Genomic DNA, 23,111 nt, shown 5'->3' with positions numbered 1-23,111 from the left:
TTCTATTCTGAAACAGGTTTCTGCAAGACCTCAGAGGCTGAATTTCCATGGTAGTATACAGGAATCCGATGTTCCAATCCCACCAAATTTCACTGTGAAAAATTTACCCTTTAGCTATATGTCAAAGTAGTCCATTCCTTGTGTGGGTCTTCTGGGCTTTGATGATTACAGCGAGTGGTTGATAGTCCTCTGAAAGACATAGGTAGCTGCTCCTTATTCTTGCTGCTCTTCCAGTCTGTGAGTACTTTGACCCAAGTCCAATATTGTTCCAAATTTTCCTAAAAAGAAAAGAAAAAAAAAGATTCATTTTAGAGCAGAGGACATAAAATGGATAGGTCTCATGGTGCAGGTTTCACCTATCAGGTGACACCCACTTAGGACACTCACTGGTTGGAAATAATAAATAGTCAGTTTCTTCTTTTGGCTAACGTGATTAAATCCAAGGGCTGCCACGACTATTCCTCACAAGAAGTAAAAGCAAAGATTTCTTTGTTTGTTTTGGAGACCTAGACAAGACAGTTCAATTCAAACTGCAGATTTGACCCAAATTTTCAAACAATACCAGGCTAAATAATTTAAATTGTGACTTATAATAGTTACTACTAAGGCCTATCTTCTAGTTGACATGTATCTGCATGGATACTGCAATATAGTAGTGGTCCTACACTGGTAAGTGTTGTATGTCTTGCTTCTTACTCCACTGTTTGTTCTTCCTAATGAAGAGCTAGAATCCATAACTTCTTGCTATGAGAGAGAGTGAAAACAGAGAGCAATAGCCCATTTCTAGCAGGCTCTGTAAGGCTCTACTCCAAAGTATTCAGAGATACATGTAAAACCAGCATTGGCTGACTATTCAAGACCTAGACAACCTCAGTGACCAGCTCTTCTACTATTCCTTAGCAGGCCCCAAAACTTTCTCACAGAAACTGGGAAGTCTAAAATGCATCATAGTAAATAAGGAAGAAAACTGAATGATTTGTTACAACAAGGTGCCTAAGCAGTCCCCAGTTTTAAGATATATTCTCTGGGGCCTTAATATGTTAATGTTACCTGCAAGTCTGCAAATGCTACTTCAGCAAGCTTTTTTCCCCGTGCATGTGACAAATTCTCTTTGCTGTTCTAGAATTTTCCTCGTCTTAGCTAATCCTGAATACAGGATGTTTCTTGGAAATATTTCTATGTTGTTCCTCACCCCGTCTTCCCTGAATTGTTTTATTATGGAATGCTGTGGAGCCCTTTAGAATAGTTTTCAACATGGTAAGAAGTTAACTTTCTATATGCTGTTTTCAGTTTCTCCATGAGCTTCTATATTACGTCTAGTACCTTGTGGCTGACAGCGTGCCTTCATATCTCTGAAAGAATCTTGTAGGAAACATTGTCCATAACTTTAAAAGAATGTAATTCCATCTTTTATCCCCTATTTTACTAACATAGCAAAAAGTTAAATAGAAAAGTTAGCCTGAGTCAAGTCAGCACATGCAGAGTATTATAGCTATTCAACATGCTGATGATTTCATGGTAACTACCTGTGTGCCTATTTTAGCCCACAGTACATAGAAGGCAGCTGCCAAGGTAAGCAAGTTTCAAATACTTTTTTACTGAGCATGGATGTAAGCAGTAACTGTCAAGTAACACTTCAATGTACTGTAAATCCACACTCACTCAAGCTTGCCTTGTGGAAACTTTTACAAGCCTATAGTCAAAGAATTGTACTAATTAGTGAAGCAAAACTTCCCTTTGCAGAAGCCATCCTAGTCAAACTCAGGTATATAATCATCAACTCAGCATTTAATAACTGTTTTAAACTATTACTTGTAGTGCTTTGCAAGTAGCTATCTCAGGCATACATGCCTGTATTCTGCAAACTACCTGCAGTCTTCCTCACATTCCCCTTTAGAGATGCAGGATTTGCTGTTTACCAGTGCTCTGGTATTGCAGCTTACTTTAAGGAGATAAGCCTGGGGGGTTATGGGCTGTTCAGGAAGGACAGGGTGGGAAGGCAAGTAGGAGAGCCTGTACACTGTGGAAAGGGTGCCTTGGGTGCACGGAGCTTTACCTTGGGACAGCTGATGAACCCGTGGAGAGTGTGGGGAAGGACCAGAGAACAGACCAGCGCAGCTGATCTCAAAGTAGGTGTCTGCTACCAGATCACCCGATCAAGAAGAGGCAGATGAAGCCTTCCTCAGGCACCGTGTCCCAAGGGCTCTTCTGCAGCTGGGAGATCTTACGGTGCTGAGCTTTTTTCGCTTCCTGGGGGGGCTACTCAGAGAACCTGATCCCGGGTGCAGATACCTCACACGTTTTTCACACTACACTTGGGGCTAAGCGAAACCTCCGAATCGGATGTGAAACCCGTTCTGCCTGCCGTTGCCATCTTCCGTGCAGGTGTAACCAGACTTGGGGCCGTTTGAGCTCCCGAGGCGTGGAAGGTCCCAGCCGGTCCTTTTTCGTTGGTCGCCACCGTAAGAGCTGGCTGCGGGCGAGCGCTCCCGCACCCTTGCGAGCCCTCCTGCCCCGCGGCTGCAGCCCCACGCCCTCGCCCTGGAAAGCCGCCGCGCCGGCCGGACGGGAGGTGCGATCGGGCCGCCCCAGCTCCGACTGCCCGGCCCCGCCGGCAGGGAGGGACGGACGGACGGAGGGAGGGAGGGAAGGGGCCGGGCCGTCCCGTCCCGCCCGGTTGTGCCACCCGTGCTCGGAACGAAGTTCAGAAAGTTGTCTCAGCCTTTCCGCCGTCTTCCTTCCACCCTGAGGCGCGGGCAGGCGGGAGAGCCGCGCCGGGCTCCGGTCGCGCCTTCTTCGCCCGGGCGCCCGCGGGAAAGCGGCGGGAGGTGAGCGGGGGGAAAGGATCGTGGGCCAGAGGGGTCGGGGGCAGGAATAAGGAGAGGACCGCGCTCAGCCGCAGCGTTCTCCTGGCGGAGAGGCACCGCCGGCCGCTGCTTCGCCCTTCTTTGCCGAACCCGGGTGTCTCAACCGTGCCCTGCTCTTCCGCCGCGCCTCCTGCCTGTTGCAAGCTTCGCTTCCTGCCAGCGCCCGTCCGCAAGAGAACGTCGCCCGGGCGGGCTCTGCGGGGCCGGGCAGGCGCTTCGCGGCTTCAGGGCAGCCGGCGAGGGACGGCCCTTGCGCGTCCCCTCCGCCGGCGCCCCTCGGAGCGGCGGGGCCCGGCCCGGCCCGGCCCGGCCCGGCGGAGGAAGCTGGGGAAGGGTCGGCCCGGGCGGCGGCGGGGGGCTGCCCCGCCGCGGGAGCGCTCCCGAGGGCGCCGTGAGGGTCGCTCGCTGCCTTGGCGGCCGCGGGGCCCTGTCGTTAGCCCCGGCAGCGGCGGGCTTAGAGCGGCGGGAACGCCGGACGGTTGCTTCAGGCCGCTCTGCCGCGTTCTCTTCCTCCGTGGAGCGGGGCGAGGAGCCTGCGTGCAGCACGGCGGCCCAGCGCGCTGAAGTGCGAGGCGTCGAGGCGCCTACACAGGGAGTAAATAGTTCGTAAAGGTGGTGCCCGAAAGCGCTGTTGACCCCCACGCAGCCTTTGTGTTGGCCCTTCTGCCTTCCTCGTGTCGCTTCAGGCCGAAGCCGATAGACAGTGTCACAGAGAAACGGCGTTGTGTCCCAGTTACTCGGGGAGCTGCCCAGTTGGCTCTGGGCGTAGGCGTCCCTGCAGGTACAAAAGCTGACGGAGTTTGTGGCTGGGGACAGCCTTCGGGGCAGGAACAGGCCCACCAACCACTTCGTGAGGATGAAGGCAGCGCTGCTACTGATGGTTGTAAAAATTATTCTTGTGTTCGCCTACAGTAGTTTGGTGTCAGTCTTACGCTGCCGTAGCACTGGTGTGGTATCTGATTTAGCTTTCTGTCTTTCTTGAAACTGAACGCTTGTGATGACTGTAAATGACAGTTATAAAAGAAACTGTTACCAGGATAATAGATTTCTTAATATAGACCAATAGAACAGATTATGACTGCATGTAATGAAACCTGGGTAGTGTCGCAATTGGGAGAATGGTGAAATCCCTCTGGAACACTTTGACTATTCTAACATACTTTTCTGTTTTCTTAGTTGCAACTTTGTGGTTTTCAACAACAGTTTCCAGGTCAGCTTCACTGTTCTTTTTAGATGGCATATATGAATTATTCTGATGCACAGGTAAAAGTTTATTGGTTGTCTGCGGGATGTCCTAAGGACTCAGATATCTGGTCCCCAAATTTATCATTGGGGACTTCGGTATTGTACAACTCAAAAGGTAACTGTTACACCCACAAGAGTGAAAACTAAATGTCAGTCTTCTCTATACTAAATTCTCATCTTTCTTAACATCAACAAATCAAAAGTCTATTTCAAGTACAAAGAGCAGATGTGTGACTGTGAATGGATTAAGTAGCAGGGCGATAATAGTTTACAGTCTCCTGGTCTGCGAGCTCTTGGAGACTTCACTGCTGCTGAAATGAAGGAGGTATATTTGGTTCTGTGTGAGACACCGCTTCCTCCTTTTCCTCCTATCTTGTGGTGGACTAGAAGACAACTGTAAAGAAAGTAGCAGAAATTAATGCACTAAAGAGCATTACCCTGCAAGCTTTTTGTCTGGTTTCTTCAGCCCACAGGATGCACGTGTTGCTTCTAATAGAGCTCTCTCTTTTCTTGCTGTTTCTGTTCACTGACAAATTACATACTGTCATGACTTTGTAGATGGGTAAATGGTGGCCGTATGGAGGAGTAAAGAAGATAGTGGTCTGTCCAGATTCCCTCTCTCTCATTTGATAATTTGCAGTACAAGTATATATATGGATGTACAGTTCTACATGTAAGGAGGGAGTAATACATCTTTAGGGTTTTATTTCTCATGTTAAAAATGCAGATTTAATCAGTTTAAGTTAAACCTGATGTAAAAACATAATTGATTCCGTGGTTCATGACTTACCCATGCAGAAGCACCAGGATGCCTGTGTCAAGAAACTGACCGAAACTCAGTTAAAGACTTTGGAGTTCTCTCCAGACAAAGATCGAACCAGGTTAGGCCTAGAGTTTTCAGTCTAAATCTGATTTATTTTTTATCCTAAGAGAAAAAAAATATCCATGATAAATATTTGCCTGCATCACTAGGCACCACTGCCCTTTTCTGGGGTAGTTCTTCCCCACATGTAGTAAGCTGAATCACCACGGGGGCAGATAAACAAGGTACGGGATAGCTTACTGGGAGTCTCGTCCAGTCTGCCTCATTAGTCCCTCTTGGATTTATTGTGTTTCATGTCTCAGTCTAATCTGAGTTCCTTCTCATGCTCTCCTTCTGCTGTGCCTGTGTATCACGCATTTGTTCTGCTGTGTCCCAGGCTGCCCGTTGCTCTGATAACCTTATTTTTGCTAGACAGAAACAATGAAGCAGCCATACCTGTTGCAGGGTGGGAAGTCACCACGTTGCTGAGCTGTGGTCAGGGCACGTGCCCCTTTGAAGAGCCTGTGACCTCCAAAAAGCCACGCCAGAAGACATTCTCCCGATCTGCAGTACCATGCAATAGCCCCTTTTTCCTCACATGACTCATCTTACCCCTTAGCCTCACAGAGGGGGTGTCAAGAAAGGTGAAGGGCCTTGCTGGGGAGCTTCGTTCCTTAGAGAGCAGCGTAAATGGAGGTGGGGATCCTGCACAACTGCAAGAATAACTTTTTGACTAGTTGCCTCACAGAGAATGTGGAAGTTGTATTTCCGCTTGAAAGCAGTGGTGAATTAAAATCCAGTTGAGAATCTGTAATGGTGCATTTTCAATTCTTTGTGCTGCTAGAGTTTTTGGTAGAACTAAACAGGATGAGGTACACCAAGCCTACTAATCAAATATAGATTAGTGGATTTGTTTATATGTGTTTCCCAGACCTTGGAAGTGAGCCATGCAGAAGAGATAGCATGAAGCTTATCTTGTACTGCATATAGGAAAATATGGCACTTCTTATATCATATTTTACCATTACTTCTTGCAATGGAAAAACAGTGGACTAGCAAATTAAATATTCCCGTGCCTCACTCACATGGTCTTGTCCCATACAAACTGTCCCACTGACTCAGGTGAAGGTGGTTTCCAAGAGCAAGTTTATAGTTTTAGAAATTCTGAAAATTTTGAAAACAAGAATTCTTGAAAACCCAACTGCAAACCAAGTGCCAAATAACTAAGGAGACACTTGGAACATGCCTCTTGGGTCTTCTAGTGCAATCTGCATTAGCTTGGGTCCCCTAAGGTCGGTGGCACAGTAGACTGGAATTTTCCACTAACATTTTTTCCATTAAAAATGATTTTTTATTTGAAGAGAATATTTAATTTGCATCTCAAAATCCTTTAATTCAGGTTAAAGCTGTAACATTCCTTGACAAACAAGAAATAGAGAGTATATTTCAGGTTTCAAGCCAAATTTTTGTTGCTTTTCAGGCAGATAAAAGGTTTTGATTTTATTTTTCCCCCACGAAGTGACATTTTTAGCAAGGACTTTTGGAGGAGGCAGAGTATTTCAAGTTGTTTGGTGGTTTTTTTGGGTTTTTTTTGTGAAAATGGTGTACTTTAAAGATGTTCTTGTCAACCAGATTTCACCAGCTGAAAGTAGCTCCATTTAGCAGTGAGTCATTAGGAAAACCTGAAAGATAAGACAATTAAAAGTAACCTATACTGCTTTACTTAAACTTTTTCCGGGCCTTTACTTCAGGGGTGACGTTGTCTGTTTCCAATGCAAATAATTTGTCAACAAATAGAACAGCTCATATGAATTAGTAATACCTCCTGCTAGAACATCACGTTACAGGTTACAGCATTTACTAATATAATGCTGTTATTAATATAGTTATTTGCATTTAATTTCAGTGCTGGGGACAATGCAACGCAATAAATCATTTGGTCAGATGGAGTCAGCTCGGTTTTGACTTCACCATGCTTGGAAGGTGTTGCATATCTTGTAAGGTGCTCCTTCTTAACAATAGGTTTTTAATTCTCTGAACTAACATTTTATGTTTTGGAAAGAAGTCAAAGTAATGGTAAAATAGTGCTGTATAGTTCTATAATAGTTCTGGTACAAGTTCTGTAACTGCTAACGTCACTACTGTTTACATGAAAATATTTATAAAAACTAATGCTGCAGCCACAAACGTTAGCCAGAGTTGTTGCCCAAAATATATAACTGGCCAAATTGTATTTGTATGCAGTAAGGATTTATTGATAGGTTAGAGAGACAGAATTTGTGGGGAAAACATGCACTCGGATACATATACATGCTTCCACCACCATTCTGCTCAGGTGTTCGGTAGGTTAACAGTTTCTTGAAGACTGAAGGTTCTTGCAACCAGCAGGCAGGCAAGGAACAAGAGAGAGGGAGAACAGGTCTTCTTGGAGAATGGTGTCCTTGAAGAAGACAGGAAGAGCAGGTGGAGGGGGAGAAGGAAAGCGTGGGTCCTTGAAGCATGCAGAGGCTACAGGCAGGGTGCTCTGACAGCTCTGATGATCCTGTGATTATTCTGCAACAGTGATTTCCATGATGATTGTTGCCCCTAAATTCAGTGTCCTTTTATAAAGAAATCTGCATTTCGAGACGGTTCTTAGCTTTTCATCTCTTAGATACGTTAAAAAGGAAACCTCCAAAGCAATGAAGCAAGAGGAAAAGATGCATTTCCACTCAAATCCTAACTACTTAGAGTAGCTTTATTTCTCAAGGAGCCTAGCAGCACTAAGCGGGTTCATTTAACTTCACCCTGCCTTTTCAGTATGGATCCCTAAGAGCTGCTAATATTTAGCCAAAATCAGAGAAGTTAGTGCTGGAAGGAAAGTGAGAGGTTCTGTCATTATTGTTGCCTGCACATTAGTTGTTTTTCATTAATGTTTCCGTATTGAAGGGGCAGGATGGGGAGTAAATGAATCTGCCTGCTTCCTTTGCTTACCTCTGTTACCTTTAGACATCTGAATTTTAATACATGAATAGTTTTGTTTACTGCTTCCACAGAGGCCAGCAAGAAGCCAGGCAGGCGACTTTCTTCTTTTTCTGTGTGGGAAGCTAGCCTTCGGGAGAGGCAAATTTTCTTACAAACCCACTGAAAATTACTTGCTTGGGTGGAGATGTTAAAAATAGAAAAGATCAATGAGGACATGATCACCAGTCAGAGAGTTGGGATCCTGCATCATTGTGCACAGAAGTGACATAGTTTGGGTTTTTTTTCCCAACATCTGGATTTGTGGATTCATCTAGGGACAAATGCCAAGTGGGGAGTGAGCGGTCTCTCTCCAAAGTCTTTGGTAGCCTGTTTTGGAAATGCTGTCACTTCAAACATCTTTTCTGTTTTTCTCCTGTTTCCCAGTTAATATTGTGGAGACTGTGCTTCTGATACATGACCTGTCTTTTTTTCCTTCTTTAGTTTTAGGTATGTTTTTTTTCTTAGCTAGTCATCTTCTGAAAATGAGGAGTTTCATTTATATGATTACGATGTATGTATAACCAACAACATCTTCTCCCAGGTCTTTTCCCTCCTTGATTCTGCTCATCTCCCTTACCTTGAAATAAATCGGAGGTAATTTTATGGAGATCTAAAAATTTGTTGTGGTATAAATGAGGCTTTGAGCTTTCATTATGCAGAATATCAAAGTAGGTGATCCTAATGGTTCCCTTCATCTTTAAAAGCTGCAGTCAGGGCTGGTTGGAGAGTTTCTGTTAAGACTGATTGTAAACAGAATTTGGTTCTCCCCCACAAATTTACTCACAGGAAAGGAATTTCTACATAATTCAAAGTTTTCCTTTTTTAGGCCAGTGGGTGCAGGATTCCTTGTTGTCTGCCTTTGCTGCTCCCCTGAAATTACTTTCATGACACATGCCTTTCAGGCTATCCTGTTGTAGTCCCTCATAGGAACTCCAGCCTGCCTTGGATCCATCCCTCCACGGTTAAGCTCTCCACACCCACCCTGTGGTGCACTAGCTCCTAAGATGAGGAATCATGAGAGATCGTGTGCATCATGAGAGATGTTACCTAGCCAGTGAATTCACGCTGTGTGGAAGAGAAGAGGCTTGTATGACAAATTTCAGTGCCTTTCTGAAGCAAAAGCATGAGACTTGCGTGTTTTTACTTGAAAAGTCAAAATTGGAGGAATGAAGGTCCCATTTTTCACCTAGTTCAGTCCAGGTGTTCGTATGCTTAGGTCAGGCTTTACAATGCTTCCATGAGAACTTAAAGGGTAATTGTCTTAGTCATAGTAGAGGAAAAAAAAATGCATTTTTTGGGGGGATGCACAACTTTGTGTCTCTCTTAGTTGTTTTAAGAGTAAGACCTGAAGTTTTACCTTGAATGGTCATAAAGTCTTTACAAAATGTCTAAAAGTAACATTGAGGTCCACTGATCTATTCATCTTTCTCAAGGAATGTTACCCTATGCCATTATTTGTGGATTTGTTTGGTCTGTTCTTCCATGATGGCAGTTGTGCTACCTTTGCAGTCAGTGGTTCAGTGCTCTACTTTCTTTATCATTGGATGGTATTTCACATCTAGCTTGTCTGCCATGTTGCAGCACAAGACTATTGCTTCTTGTGTATTGCATTACGTGTGTAGGGAGTATTTTTCTCCAGTCCTGTTTCTAGCAAACTTGCACATACTCAAGGATCGTTATTGTGCTCTCTTTCGTCTTAGCAGTCCCATTCTTTTGTCCTTCTCTATAGGTGCTGCTTTTTTTGATTCTTGATTTTTCTTTGACGTGTTTCCATGGTGGGCCACTTGGCCTTCATTGATCTAAATAAACTATAACTCTCCAGATTAAATGGAAAGGATTCTACAACAGGGTTCACTGTCTAATTGGATGAACACTTGTCCAAGGGCAGGGCACAGTAATGGGGAACAGAATGACTTCTTTCACCAGGCTTGTGCCAACTTAAAATAATTGTGGTGGTACATTTTAGCAGCTTTAGAAGCTTTTCAGCGTCATTAACTAACTCTGACACTAAGTAAGTTCTGAAGAGGTCCCTGTTCATGTGTCAGGCATACTACAGAACAGCTGCAGGTTATTTTAATAATGATAATTTGGTTGTAGGAAAATGTATTTCTTGTAGCAAAAGTACACAATCTAATTTTTATTTGCCAGCGTTTGTAAAACATAAATGTTATCTCTTATGAGAGTATTTTGTATAAATCCATGGTGACCTCAGTATTAAGTAAGCTTACTACATTTTTCTGCTGATGATTCATGTTTTGAAGTGTGCTGCAGAAAGTTTGTACCTATAGACAGATGCTAAAAAAAAATATTTTACTGAAAACTAGAAACTCGGAGACATGAATGCAGGTAAAACAGCTCTGTAAGTTTTTAACTACCACAATTAGGGAGAATGGGGTTGTCACAAGGCATGACTTATGAAATCTGTGGATCAACAGTGCTCTGTATCTCTAGAATTTGGTGATTTACAGTACACCTGACTGGAAAATCATGATGACAATGTCATTTGAAATACTAACAGTGACCTGCCTTTTGCAGACCGGTCCAAAAATACCTCGTGATTAATCATCTGTAAAACCTCATAAAGCCACATCCTTGTTTAGTATTATTTGGAGCTATGCTTGTTTGCATTGGCTCATGATACGACCTGTTTTGCATAGTGAAGTGTTTGTAGCTAAAAGAATGGAAATCAAAGGTCTTAATAGAATAGAATAGTCTTTTGCATTTGTAAGCTATTTGGTTTCTGAAGGAGATGGATGAGTGAATGGAACTACCTATGTTATTTAAAACTAGCCTTGGAATAATTACGTTGCTGATCCAGTAACGTGGTGCAAATTGCAGTTCTAATCTTTCGCATTATTACCAGCATTTGCAAAGTGTCAGGACACTCTAGGAATTATGATGAACTGTACCAGCTTTGGAAGCTGCCATAAGGATTAAGAATTCTAGTGTATGCTCTAATTTAATTTTCTGCTGTATTTAAGACGCTTGCTGTGTAGCAAGTTTTTATGATGTGTATGAAAGGTGGGGCAACTTGTAAGAAGGTGAGGCTCCTGTGATGCACACATGACTTCATTTTGTGGTATGGAAGTATTTAGAAAGAAAGCATGGTGACGTTTTCTGAATTGTATCTGTACTGTTTGCTAAATGTAAACAGCTTTATCAAACTGCATATAGTGCCTTTTTGCTCCACCGTTTTTAATCTGTTTTCATATTTCTGTTCTTTCCCATGCAATTGGCTATCTATTGCTTGCACAGTTTTTCTTTTTTCTTTTTCTTAAGGAAGGCTAATGAACTGTGCAGAGACCACAGGCTCTAGCAGCACTTACTATCATGATTAGCTTGGCCTGTTCCTGCAGCTGTGGGCTTTTGAGAAATTGTTGAGAAGTGAAAAAGAAAAAAGAATCTATTATATCCAATACACTTGGAGTCTGGGTCAGATCTTGTCAAGACCATCTTCAGGCTGCACTTGTCCCACTGATTTTTGGTATTCTTAAACCTGCTTTTAAGTTACTGTCACAGCAAAGTTGAAACTGATGGCCTGATTTTGATTACCTCATACACTGGTGTCAGTCAAGAACAAGCTGTATTGAAGTAAGTGAAGTTTAGGTGTGTGAAAGCAGTATGAAAGGAGAATCTCACCCAAACTATTATACCACTGTAGTCTGAATGTGGCTTGCAGTGGCATTTCCATCTGATCCACTTGCGGGTGGCTATATAGAGTCAGGGCAAAGATTCATCTAGCTCATACGCTGTTTTTGAGACTGTCTAATACTGGAAACGTCGGGAAAGGGATTAAGAAACAGGGCAGTTATGGAGTGATCTTTTCCTTCGTGTATCTTCCCAGCTACTGATGCTTGGTCAGACTTTCTGAGCTAGGAATTTTCCTCCTACGACTATAGCTGTTCAGGCAGCTGTCATAGCCAAATGCCCCTTGTTACGTCTGACCTGTATTCCCTGTGACAGCATTTCCTAGCCTTGTTCATTTTCCAGGGCCTGCTTGGCTGCTGGCATGGGTGCTCTGGCAGGCTTCGGCGCCTTTTGGGGTGCGGAGCACAGTGAGCCCCAGCGGAGGGGCTTACCTGCTGCAGCGGGCAGCGAGGGGTGCCGGTGCCTGTATGCTGTGTGCTGGTGGAGGGGCAGCGGCTCGGTTCAAATAGCTGCTCTCAGGGTTTATAAAGTACCCTTGACTGCCACACGTTAAAACTGAAGTAAGACCCGTTCTGAGAAGGAGTTTCCTGGAGTGGGATGGTATTGGGTGTAGCCATCCTTTGCCTTCTCTGAGAATGTTTTTTCTGCTGCTGCTTGTAACTCTGCTTTAGGAAGGATTTTGACAGCTAAGTTCTTTGGTCATTAAGCCAAAATTATTTCAGCTTTGGAGAGTATTTGAACAACAGTCCTGGGATGATCGCAGTTGCAAAAGAGAGCGAGGGAGAGAGAGGAAAATTTACCTATGTTTGCAGATTTTTGCCACATGGTTTCAGAGAGGGGGTGGGTGGTTTGCTCATCAAAGTCCTAGTTTGGTTTGAAGTCAATGGCCTGTTCACAGTGCTTTTATACTTACATGCAACATGGGAAGTTCAACAGGCTGGCCCATAGCTACCAGAGAAATAAATCACTTTGTCATGGAAAGCCACTGCAAGCTGCAAGTGTGACAAACTGTACATCTAAGAAGTTCTTGAAAGATGCTGTGTTTTAAGAGGTATAAAGCACTGCCAGGTTTGAACTTAAGCATAGAATAGAGCAGACTCTGGCTGAGTTACAATGTCTATGTGACCAGAGCCTTTTCTCCTTAAGAACTTGAGTAGACGAGCTAAAGTTTTTGTTTCCTTGGATTCTACCTTCACATCCATGCAATGCCAAAGCTTGTACTCTGAAGACAACATACATTTCAGATTGAAATAACTCTCGCTGGCCTCTGTTGGAGTTGTTCCAGATTGTGCCGGTCACGCTGGATCAGAATCAGGCCATGTGCCTTTATAATAGTCAAATGCCTCTCAAAGTACTTCACTCTGTTAAAAACTATCAGACAAGTCTGTGGCTACTTCAGGTAGACCTATTTAGAAAAACAGATACAAAGTCAAGTTGTTGCATGTCATCTGAGCCCTGGTAACTCTACACATGTTCTTAGCCTGTCACAAATACACAGTACCTCAGTGAAATAGATTGTTTCTCTACTTGGTTTACCCACATGATAATGAGTTAAGATCATACAGGGAGTCTTACAAACATCAGGTGAGGCATGATAACCCATGATTAGTCAATAGTGCCTTTGAGCCCATAGGCTTTTGGGAAAGCCTGCTCCTTTTGTATTGATAGCTGTGTGTTGTACAATTGTACGCATTTGGAGAGGGAAAACTATTTACATCTGACCTCCTAGAATGAATTTAAGATCAAATTATACCCAAACATGAATATATACAAATATTTTCATGCAGAGGCTATAATGCAAATTTTCACAGAGGCTCTTTAGAATGTGATTAACTTATGAAGTCTTCCCACCAAGTTCACTAGCAATTAGTTCTCCTTCACAGGTGAAAGTCAAAGCCCTAAGTAATAAGGATTAATCTAAGGAAATGTTTCAGAATTCCATAATCAGTTATCTTCTCTTAATTTTACTTAATTGATTTAAACACCGTGATCCATCATGTTCCGTCGGTCATCAATTACCTTCCATTCTATAGCCATCATATGAACTGTATTCCAAAGCACTGGATGCAAAGTGTAATATGTGGTGTTAAGATGATCAGAGTCAAAAGGATACCAGTTGAATACTTGTAGTGACTTTAAATTATATTTTCCTTTACCCGTATATCTTGTGTTTTCTTGTTCACGTTAATTGATTGTCTGTATTTCTTGTTAAACTGGCTGATTTTGCTTTGAGATTCCTTTTCAGAGCTAGTTTTGTCTTCTTCTCTCAGACTCCCTGCTCCTCGTTCATCGTCCCATTTGCAGTGTCTTTAGTGCAGCCCATCAAGGGTAGGCATTTTCAAAAAGCTTTTTCTTCTTCTAAGCTTTAGTGCCTAATTAAAGAGATGGTTGCTAAGAGATTGTGGAAAGCATCATTAAGAGGGTCTGATTTGCTCTTTTCCTTACCTTCCATGCACAGGTTTCAGATCAGAATTTATGAGTAAATGGGATAGCAGCATCCCAAAATATTCCTGTGCTGAGATTGTGACAATGGACAGAATACAAGGAGACTGTGCCAGTCCTGTGCCACCAGGAGATGCAGAGAGGAGTAGGACTGGAGAACAAGACCCAGGACTAACTGTGTTGGGAAAAGCACGTGAGTTCTTTCAGATTTGTGATCTGGAAGGCAAAGGCTTCATCACTTGTCAAGACATGCAGGTAAAACAAAACTGGCTATGTGAAATGCACAATGAGAGAAGCTCCTAACACCCTTAATGAGTTGAGATGGATTAATTTAGAGTTAAAAATTGTAACACCCTCCTGATAACTTTAGAGATATGTAGGATTTTGAAATACTTTCTTTGAAGTCTTACATAATGCTTGCATTTGTTTTCCAGACAAAGAAACAAAAAAGTGGAAAATCAAAATAAGTGAAGTTTAAAAAAATGCCCCAGGAATTTAATTCCATTCTCGTTGAGAGATTTGAAACTCCAGTAAATTCAGTACTTTGCAATTTGCCACAGTATCATGAGTGTATTCAGTCCACGAATTTTATCTTTCTGTTTTTTTTCAGCAGAGTTATGTAAATAAAGTCTTTTAGTCTGGTTTCACCTGCCAGACAATGGTGAACTCTCAGCTGGATCACATATGTATGTAGGAAGTATAGAGGAACAGTATTTTAGCATTATTCAGTGTTCACAATAATCTTACCAAATTGTTCTTCAATTGTTTGAGGAGGCAAAATCAAATCTGCTGAAAATGTTGATGGAAAAAAAGCAGCTGTATAACAAAATCTTTTGAAAATGGGATTGGGTGCATATTGCAGAAATGATAAGATGATTTGAACCAGTATGTGGCAGAAAACGAGAATGTACTCATGCTTGACGTGCAAAGCGTAATTTCATTGTGTTAATCCATTTGAACTTCAGTAATTACGGATGAAATAGAATTGGGAAGCAGTAGCAAAATAAATGCAGTGCAAACTACCAACGGAGGCATCTAATACAAAATTTAGAAACCTTCCCTATTCTCAGAAACAAAGATATGTCTGTACATAGGAAAATGCAAGCAAAACACTTAACTACCTACGTTGGAAAAGCAAAAACCTCATAGTAAACTGCTCAGGTTACTAACTCAAGAACTTTCTGCGCAGTTGTGTGTTGGTGAGTGTTGTGATGACCCGTGCTAATTCTGCGAAGTTGAAAAAAGATGGGAGTGCAGATGCTTGCTCTGCTGCAGGCTTTACCAATATACATTATCTGATTGAAGTAACTGAACGCAAACAAATATGTTGTTAGTGGTAATTTTGGTAAATCCAGACCCATAGAGAATTTAATGGATTATAGTTTTATTGTCTTTCCAAAAAGTGAATGGCATATATTTTCACCTAGTGGAAGACCCATATATGTATATGTATGTATGTGTATATAAAAGGTTTTAATATCTGTTTTTGCAACGAACGTAAAAACATTTATTTCTCTCTTATTCTAGGTTTTATGCTTAGAGTGCTGATAAATTTATACTTCAGGTTCTAAAACAAATGTTGCAAAAAATGCAGTAGCAAAAGGGTTGCAAAGAACAGATAAAGTACATTTCTTCTATTTCACCATGAGTATTTGTTTACCATATTTGACAATGTCAGTATGTATCTAAGTGTCTATTTAAATACAGAAATAAGGGTGCTCAGAACACTTGAGGAGATGTTTCTTTATATTACAAATACAGACCTTTTGAAGATACTGGATTATCCTTATTCCACTCAACACTGTAGGAAATCAAGAGTAATTCAGCTGAAATCAATGCAGTTCCATTGACAAAAAAACTGGTGTGAGACCCATCTCCTCCATTTGACTGTACAGTAATTTAGTGACAGTGAATAAAAATTATGAATGGAAGTCTTTTACATTAATTCCAGTGATTCAGAAACCCTGATTCTTTGAAGCCAGTGATAGCTTTCTCATTGTCTCATCTCCCTTGTAATTCAGTAGTGAATTAATAGAGATTTATGTGGACACCAGTGACAGTAATCTGCAGTGTTTTCTAATGGATTTGGTACCCATTATTTTATTAATATATGAAATAATGGTGTTTTATGCTGAACAACTGTACCTGAGACACATACTCTTACAGTTATTCATTATGCTTGATTAGAATGACTAGTTAACTAGAATCCCTGTTTTGCAAATGTGAGTTTGAAATCAGTATAGTTGACTTTGCACTTTTCATGATGTTCACTCCCTGTAGCAAGGATATAAATCAATAAAGTAAATCAGTTTTTTTCCTTAAAAGGTACCAAGCGTTGATCACTTTTGCATCCTGCTGTTAGTTCAGTACTACTTACCATTAATGAACCATTGCTTCAAATACAAGATGCTAACGTTAAGCTTTTTAATCTTTAGTCATGTGATATGAGGCGTGATTTTTAACAGGGAGTGCTGAGTATCTAAAAAACACCGAGTATCTAAAATCCAATTAACTTCAGTGGAACAGATCTTGTGAACAAAGTTTTCTGATGTGTCTATGATATAGTAATTATATTAAAGGTTTAGTCCTCCCTGATGATATAATGCTGCTTATTTTGAGATTATGTTAATACTGGTTGTTTGGAATTTTTCATTCCATTTCAAAATATCAAATGTGCTCAACTTTCAAACAAACAAGAGGTTTTCTGATATTGCAAGAAAGCAAATTCTACCTGAGACGTGAAACCACAGCTTTGCACTTTGGGCCTTGAGGTTATCATGAATAACGAGAATTAGTGTTGCAAAATGTTTTGTTTTAATGTGTGTGGCAGAATTGGGCTCAGATCTTGCTCTTAGCTATTTGACCTCTGTCTTTATTTAGCAGAGTAAAAGAATTACAGTAAAACCATCAGGGCCAGATTTAAAGAAAATTTTTTTTTTTTCTTTTATGCCTGTCTTTAGATTCTCAGGAAAAAATAAGTGATTTTGTGGAGCTGGTTTCATGAAGTTTTGTCTTTTTTGGTGTAAGCATACTGCATTTCAGAAGTAGACAGTCATGAACTACATTTAACTCATTACAGGAGCAGCAGGTTTGCTCCTTGGACCATGCACTCTCTTGCTTGATCTCATGACATGGAAGGAACTAGGCATACAGTTCTGCTGCTAAGTTTGTCCAGCTGCATGATAAGGCATTTAACCAATATAATCAGGCCATTTCACCAGGATGCTGAGACTCCACCTCAAGTTATACCTCTTCCCTGTGTGATTGGAATCTGTGTCACAAGGAGATTGTTCTCACTGCTTTGTCATAAAGGATTCATGAAGGCAAATAATGAGGTCAGAAAAGCAAATCTCCCTCAGCTGATGTTGTTTTACTCTGTGATGTATTTGAATTTGCACTCTGGTAAACAAAAGGACCTATCCTTCTGTATTAGGATGTTCTGTAGGATGTAGTCTTCCTTTCATTCTGTAGTAGTGGGTAAAGTTGCTGTATGTTTTGTCATTCCAGAGACTGCATCCTGAGTTACCTCTTAGCCTGGAAGAGCTTGAAAAAGTTTTTGTTACATTGGATGCTGATGGCAACGGCTCACTTACCCCAAAAGAGTTCACCACAGGCTTCAGTGAGTTTGGAAAGCATGTCTCCTGTATAGAGCTTTATTCATATTCTATACTCTCCACATCAATAAAGCAGCATTTTGTCTTAACAGTACACTTAACGATGCACACAGGGAGCCAGACTATTCCCTAGATATAGCAGATATATGTCACAGATGAAGAAGTGGTCAAATTATGTCTATAAATAGATAAAGGGCTCCAGGGTCTTTCTCTCCTGTGTACGATGGCAAGCCATGGCACAATATGAGACATATGACGTAACCATCTGAATTACACCCGTTTTAAGCCGTGGAGTACATCTATGAACAAATTTTGGAAAATTTCCCTTGAGGGGAAAAAAAATCTTGTGTTTTATTTTGTAACAGGTCATAAGACCTGAGAGATAATTAAGATTATCTCTAAGATTAATGTAACACAATGTTGAAAATGTGTTAATAACCACTATCATTATAGGTGTGGGAATGTTTTCTACAACAAATTAATTCTTCAAGTGATGTTACTTCATTTCAAAACAAAACAGGATGAGGCAGTTATTATTACTGCATGATGGGAGCTGATAAGTTCTTTGTAACTGCCTGCTTTGCGCTCTTACTTTCATGTTCTCTGTGTTTGTGAAAGCGTTGTTTTCTTCCCAACCATGAGGTTCCAGATAAGATGACAATGTTAGTGAGGCTGTGTTTGGTTGTTTACGCAGAATCAATTTTGTAGTTAAATTTTAGCTCTGCTGACTATAAGCATCAGGTTTAAGCATTTTCTCTAGAAAACGGAATCTCTTCTCTGTGTGAATTGTAATGTTAAATCTCCATTTAAACACTATGTATAGGCCCAGCAAATAGGACCTTCATTTTTGTTTGCAAATCGTCAATCATTTGAAATTTTAATTCTCTCATGTCCCACCTCTCCCATTTTAGAGCTAGATCAAGTATCTTAATAAAGAGTGTGCTTTAATCTGCAAATTGCCATTATTGAAAAATGAAATAATGTATTATAACTTTACTTTTCATAAGTAAATTATACATGTTTCTTAGTTAAATGAAGATTATTTTCATAAGTAGTCCCTACAAAACCAAAATTTTGTGTTAAGGGAGGTTGTAAGTGACTGTCATCTCCAGCAGCTCCAGAGCCTGGGAATTCCTCCTGCCCAGCTGCTGAAGCCCAGTCCAGAGACCCAGATGGATGTGGCCGCTGCTTTCCTGTTTGCAGGTTCAACTGGTAGTGAAATTAAACGTCTATCCCAGAGACACCCACACATGCACACACATAGACACACAAAGGACATGGGCACAGCAGGCTACACAGACTGCCACAGACAGGGTACTGCCTTCTATGGCACCTATGTGTAGGATTCACATAAAACATAAGGATAGACGGTGTAAAGCATGCTACGTTTTAACCTGCTACACAGGATTGACAGGTATTTTCTACGGATCCAGGCTATGTAATCATACATTTGGCTATGTACATTTGGTGATGATGTTGGCATTCCTAGTAGAAGCAGAAGCTATACAAGATAAAGGCTGCTTTAGAAAACTAGAGAATGGAGAAAGCAGAGTAGTGTCTGGATAAAACTTGTACTGCACCAGTTAGCATGGGAGAATCCTGTTCATATTTCTAAACGGTAGCAAATCTGAAATTTACTGTAACCTCTTTTTGCAACATAATCTATTGTCTCTGTTATCAACATACTCTGCTGGGTGCTATGAGGAAAAAATGCAAGATAGAGTTCATAAAACCACAAAACCACACCAGTATTTCTGTTTCCTTGGGTCGATGGTAACCTCTGTACTAGAATTTAGAATATAACCAAAGATCCTCTGCAGAAAATCACAATACCCCTTTTGCCTAGATTCTTTAAAAATTCTGACTTGCAAATGTTCAAATATAATAGCTGGCACATTTAGAATTTGATGGAATGTATCTGGTCTTCACCAACTGAGCACAAGTGCTTTGATTGTTCACGTGGCAATTTCACTTCTGCATCCTCACTGTACAGCTACTGTACTTCTTTCTTTGTTTCTTTTTATGGATGTAGCTAAAAAGCCTTGTAGCTGTTTGGTTTAGTATTTTTTGCAGGTCACAATGTTTTTGGGTGTCTTGTCTGTATATATATCCTTTTTATCTCCAAGTTGTAGCTTTCTTTTTTTTGGTCATTGTATTCATTGTAGGACCTCAGCTTACCTCTTTTTTGAGGTCAATATTGATACAGTCAGATCTGAAGCCAGATCAGATACAGTCAGATCTTTTCTGCATACGTGTCCCCTCCACACCTTCCCACTTTGAGATACGAGTTCAGATAGTTTTGCACTTTTGATTCTAAGATAGTTTCAAGCTTCACCTGTTTGTTAATTTACTTGAACCCTTCAGACCAGTTGACTTCAGTAATACCTATTCTTGCTTAGCCTCATGTTTAATTTAAACTGAATCAACTCATTTGTCAATCCATGGTTATTTCTTATAATCAGTTCTTCTGTAGTGTTCTCGGCACTTACTAGAGCAAATACAAGGTAACATCATGCGTTGTTGGCCGATGAAAAATTGTTGAGAAAGTCTCATGACTTTACTTAAAGTCTTTCATGACTATGATGGGGTGTCAATAGCCAGGAATGTCAGCATCACAAAATGGTTGAGGTTGGAAGGGACCTCTGGAGGTGATCTGGTCCAACCCCCCTGCTCAAGAGGGACACCTCAGGCCAGTTGCTCAGGGCTACGTCCAGGTGGCTTTTGAGTATCTCCAAGGAGGGAGACTTTGCAACCTCCCTGGGCAACCTGTGCCAGTGCTCAGTCATCCTCACAGTAAAAAAAAGTGTTTCCTGATGTTCAGATGGAACCTCCTGTGTTTCTGTCTGTGCCCATTGCCTCTTGTCCTGTCACTGGGCACCAGCACAGAAAAGAGCCTGGCTCCGTCCTCTTTGCACTCTCCCTTCAGGTATTTATATACATTGATTGTATCCCTGAGCCTTCTCGTCTCTAGGCTAAACTTTCCCAGCTCTCTCAGCCTTTCCTCATATGAGAGATACTCCAGTCCCTTAATCATCTTCTTGGCCCTTTGTTGGACCCTCTCCAGTATGTCCATGTCTCTCTTGTACTGGGAAGCCCAGAAGTGGACACAGAACTCCAGGCGTGGCTTCCCCAGTGCTGAATAAAGGGGAAAGATCACTTTCCTCAACTTGCTGCCAATACTCCGTCTAATGCAGCTGAGGATACCGTCAGCCTTCTTTGCAGCAAGGGCACATTGCTGGGTCCTGTTCAACCTGGTGGCCACCAGGATACCCAGCTCCTTTTCTGCCAAGCTGCTTTCCAGCCGGGTGGCTCCCAGCACGTACTAGTGCATGGGGTTGTTCCTGCCCAGGTGCAGGACTTTGCACTTCGCCTTGTTGAACTTCATGAGATTCCTGTCAGCCCATTTCTCCAGACTGTTGAGGTCCCTCTGGATGGCCGCACAACCTTCTGGTGTATCAGCCACTCCTCCTGGTTTGGTGTCATCTGCAAACTTGCTGAGGGTGCACTCTGCCCCATCATCCACATCATTAATGAAGATGTTAAATCGGACTGGATCCAGTATTGATCCCTGGGGTACATGCTAGTCACCGGCCTCCAACTAGACTTTGCACTACTGATCACCACCCTCTGAGCCCAGCCATTCAGCCACTTTTCAGTCCACCTCACTGAATGCTCATCCAGCCTGTACATCAACAGCTTCTCTATAAGGATCTCGTTGGAGGCCTTACTCAAGTCCAGGTAGACAATATCCACAGCTCTCCCCTCATCTACCAGGCCAGTCATTTCATCATAGAAGTTTATCAGTTTGGTCAAGCATGACTTCCCCTTGGTGAATCCGTGCTGACTACTCCTGATGATTTTCTCATCCTTAACGTGTCTGGAAATGGTTTCCAGGATTAGGTGCTCTACCACCTTCCCAGGGATCAAGGTTAGGCTGACTAGCCTGTGATTCCCTGGGTCCTCTTTCTTGCCCTTCTTGAAGATTGGAGTGACATTTGTTTTCCTCCAGTCTTCAGGCACTTCTCCCAGTCACCATGATCAATCTAAGATTATCAAGAGTGGCCTCACAGTGACATCTGCCACCTCCCTCAGCGCTCCTGGGTGCCTCCCATCAGGGCCCACAGACTTATATATGTCCAATTTACTTAAGTATTCCCTGACCTGATTGATCCTCTTTCACCAAGTGTACATCTTCTTTGCTCCAGCCTTTGTCTCTGATCTCTGGGACTTGGGATTCCTGAAGGCCAGTCTTGCTAGTAAAGACTGAGGCAAAGCAGGCATTCAGTACTTTTGCCTTTTCCATGTCCTGTGTATCCAAGTCACTCATCAGGCTGAGGGACACATTTTCCCTAGTCTTCCTTTTGTCTCCTAAGTACTTAGAGAAGCCTTTTTTTTTTTTTTTTTTTTTTAACATCCTTGTCCAGGTGCAATTCTGTTTGGCGTTTAGCTTTCCTAACTTCATCGCTGCATGCCCAGACAATGTTTCTGTGTCCCTCCCAGGTTACCAGTCCTTGCTTCCGCCCTCTGTGTGCTTTCTTTTTGTGTTTGAGTTTGGCCAGGAGCTCCTTGTTCATCCATGCAGGCCTCTTGGCATTTTTGCCTGGCTTCTTATTCATTGGGATGGAGCTCTCTTGAACTTGGAGGAGGTGATCCTTAAATATTAACCAGCTTTCTTGGGCCCCTCTTCCCTCTAGGGCCTTATCCCAAGGGACTCTTCCAAGCAGATCTTTGAAGAGGCCAAAGTCTGCTCTCCTGAAGTCCAGGGTTGCGAGCTTGCTTTTCACCCTCCTCCCTGCCCTCCAGATCCTGAACTCTTATCATCTCAAGGTTAATGCAGCCAAGGCTTTCTTTTGACTTTCACATTCCCAACAAGACCTTACTTGTTGGTGGGTATAAGGTCCAGCAGAGCACCTCTCCATTGGCTCTTCTGTCCCTTGGAGGGGGAAGTTATCATCAATGAACTCCAGGAACCTCCTGGTTTGCTTATGTCCTGCTGTATTGTCCCTCCAACAGATATCAGGGTGGTTGAAGTTCCCCATGAGGACCAGGGCCTGCGAACGTGGGGCTGTTCCTTTCTGTCTGTACAAGGCCTCATCCACTTGTTCTTCTGGTCAGGTTGCCTGTAGCAGACACCCACTATACTGTGCCCTTTGCCTGTTCTCTCTTTAATCCTAACCCATAAGCTCTCCATCAGCTCCTTTTCTGTCCTCACATAGAGCCCCATGCATTCCAGCTGCTCTCTCACATAAAGGGCAACTCCCCCTCCTCGTCCTCCATTCCTGTCCTTTCTAAAGAGCCTGTATCCTTCTGTTACCTGATCAGAAAGTAACTCCTGAAACACACAAAGTATGTTTAGAGAGGAGACATTGCTTTATTCTGCGCAGGGTGCAAGGTGGAAGATTTCCACAAATCAAGCACACCTACTGCGGTTTTCAATCCATACTTACACACTACAGTTAAAACACCATGCCTATCTAATGCATATGTTCC

At 42.3% G+C, this 23,111-nt stretch overlaps 1 protein-coding gene across 3 annotated transcripts in view; it reads left to right on the top strand.

The window, feature by feature from the left end:
- Window positions 1-2,674: 2,674 nt before the first annotated feature.
- The window catches only part of CRACR2A (calcium release activated channel regulator 2A), a 62,966-nt gene continuing 42,529 nt past the window's right edge, over window positions 2,675-23,111 (top strand). Inside the window, exons 1-3 of one of the 3 annotated variants that reach the window (XM_030041441.2) lie at window positions 2,675-2,828; window positions 14,024-14,262; window positions 17,515-17,626. In XM_030041441.2, coding sequence (XP_029897301.1) covers window positions 14,041-14,262; window positions 17,515-17,626 — 334 coding nt within the window. In that variant the 5' untranslated portion in view covers window positions 2,675-2,828; window positions 14,024-14,040. Of the gene's footprint in view, window positions 2,829-4,389; window positions 4,438-13,872; window positions 13,894-14,023; window positions 14,263-17,514; window positions 17,627-23,111 lie in introns of those variants that run through there. The other 2 variants (XM_030041442.2, XM_030041443.2) reach the window with 2 other exon arrangements.

The sequence above is a fragment of the Aquila chrysaetos genome, chromosome 17 (assembly GCF_900496995.4).
Source record: "Aquila chrysaetos chrysaetos chromosome 17, bAquChr1.4, whole genome shotgun sequence".
In the NCBI taxonomy this organism is placed as follows: domain Eukaryota; kingdom Metazoa; phylum Chordata; class Aves; order Accipitriformes; family Accipitridae; genus Aquila; species Aquila chrysaetos.
The sequence above is the reverse complement of the archived record's forward strand: the minus strand, read 5'-3'. Positions and strand labels throughout refer to the sequence as shown.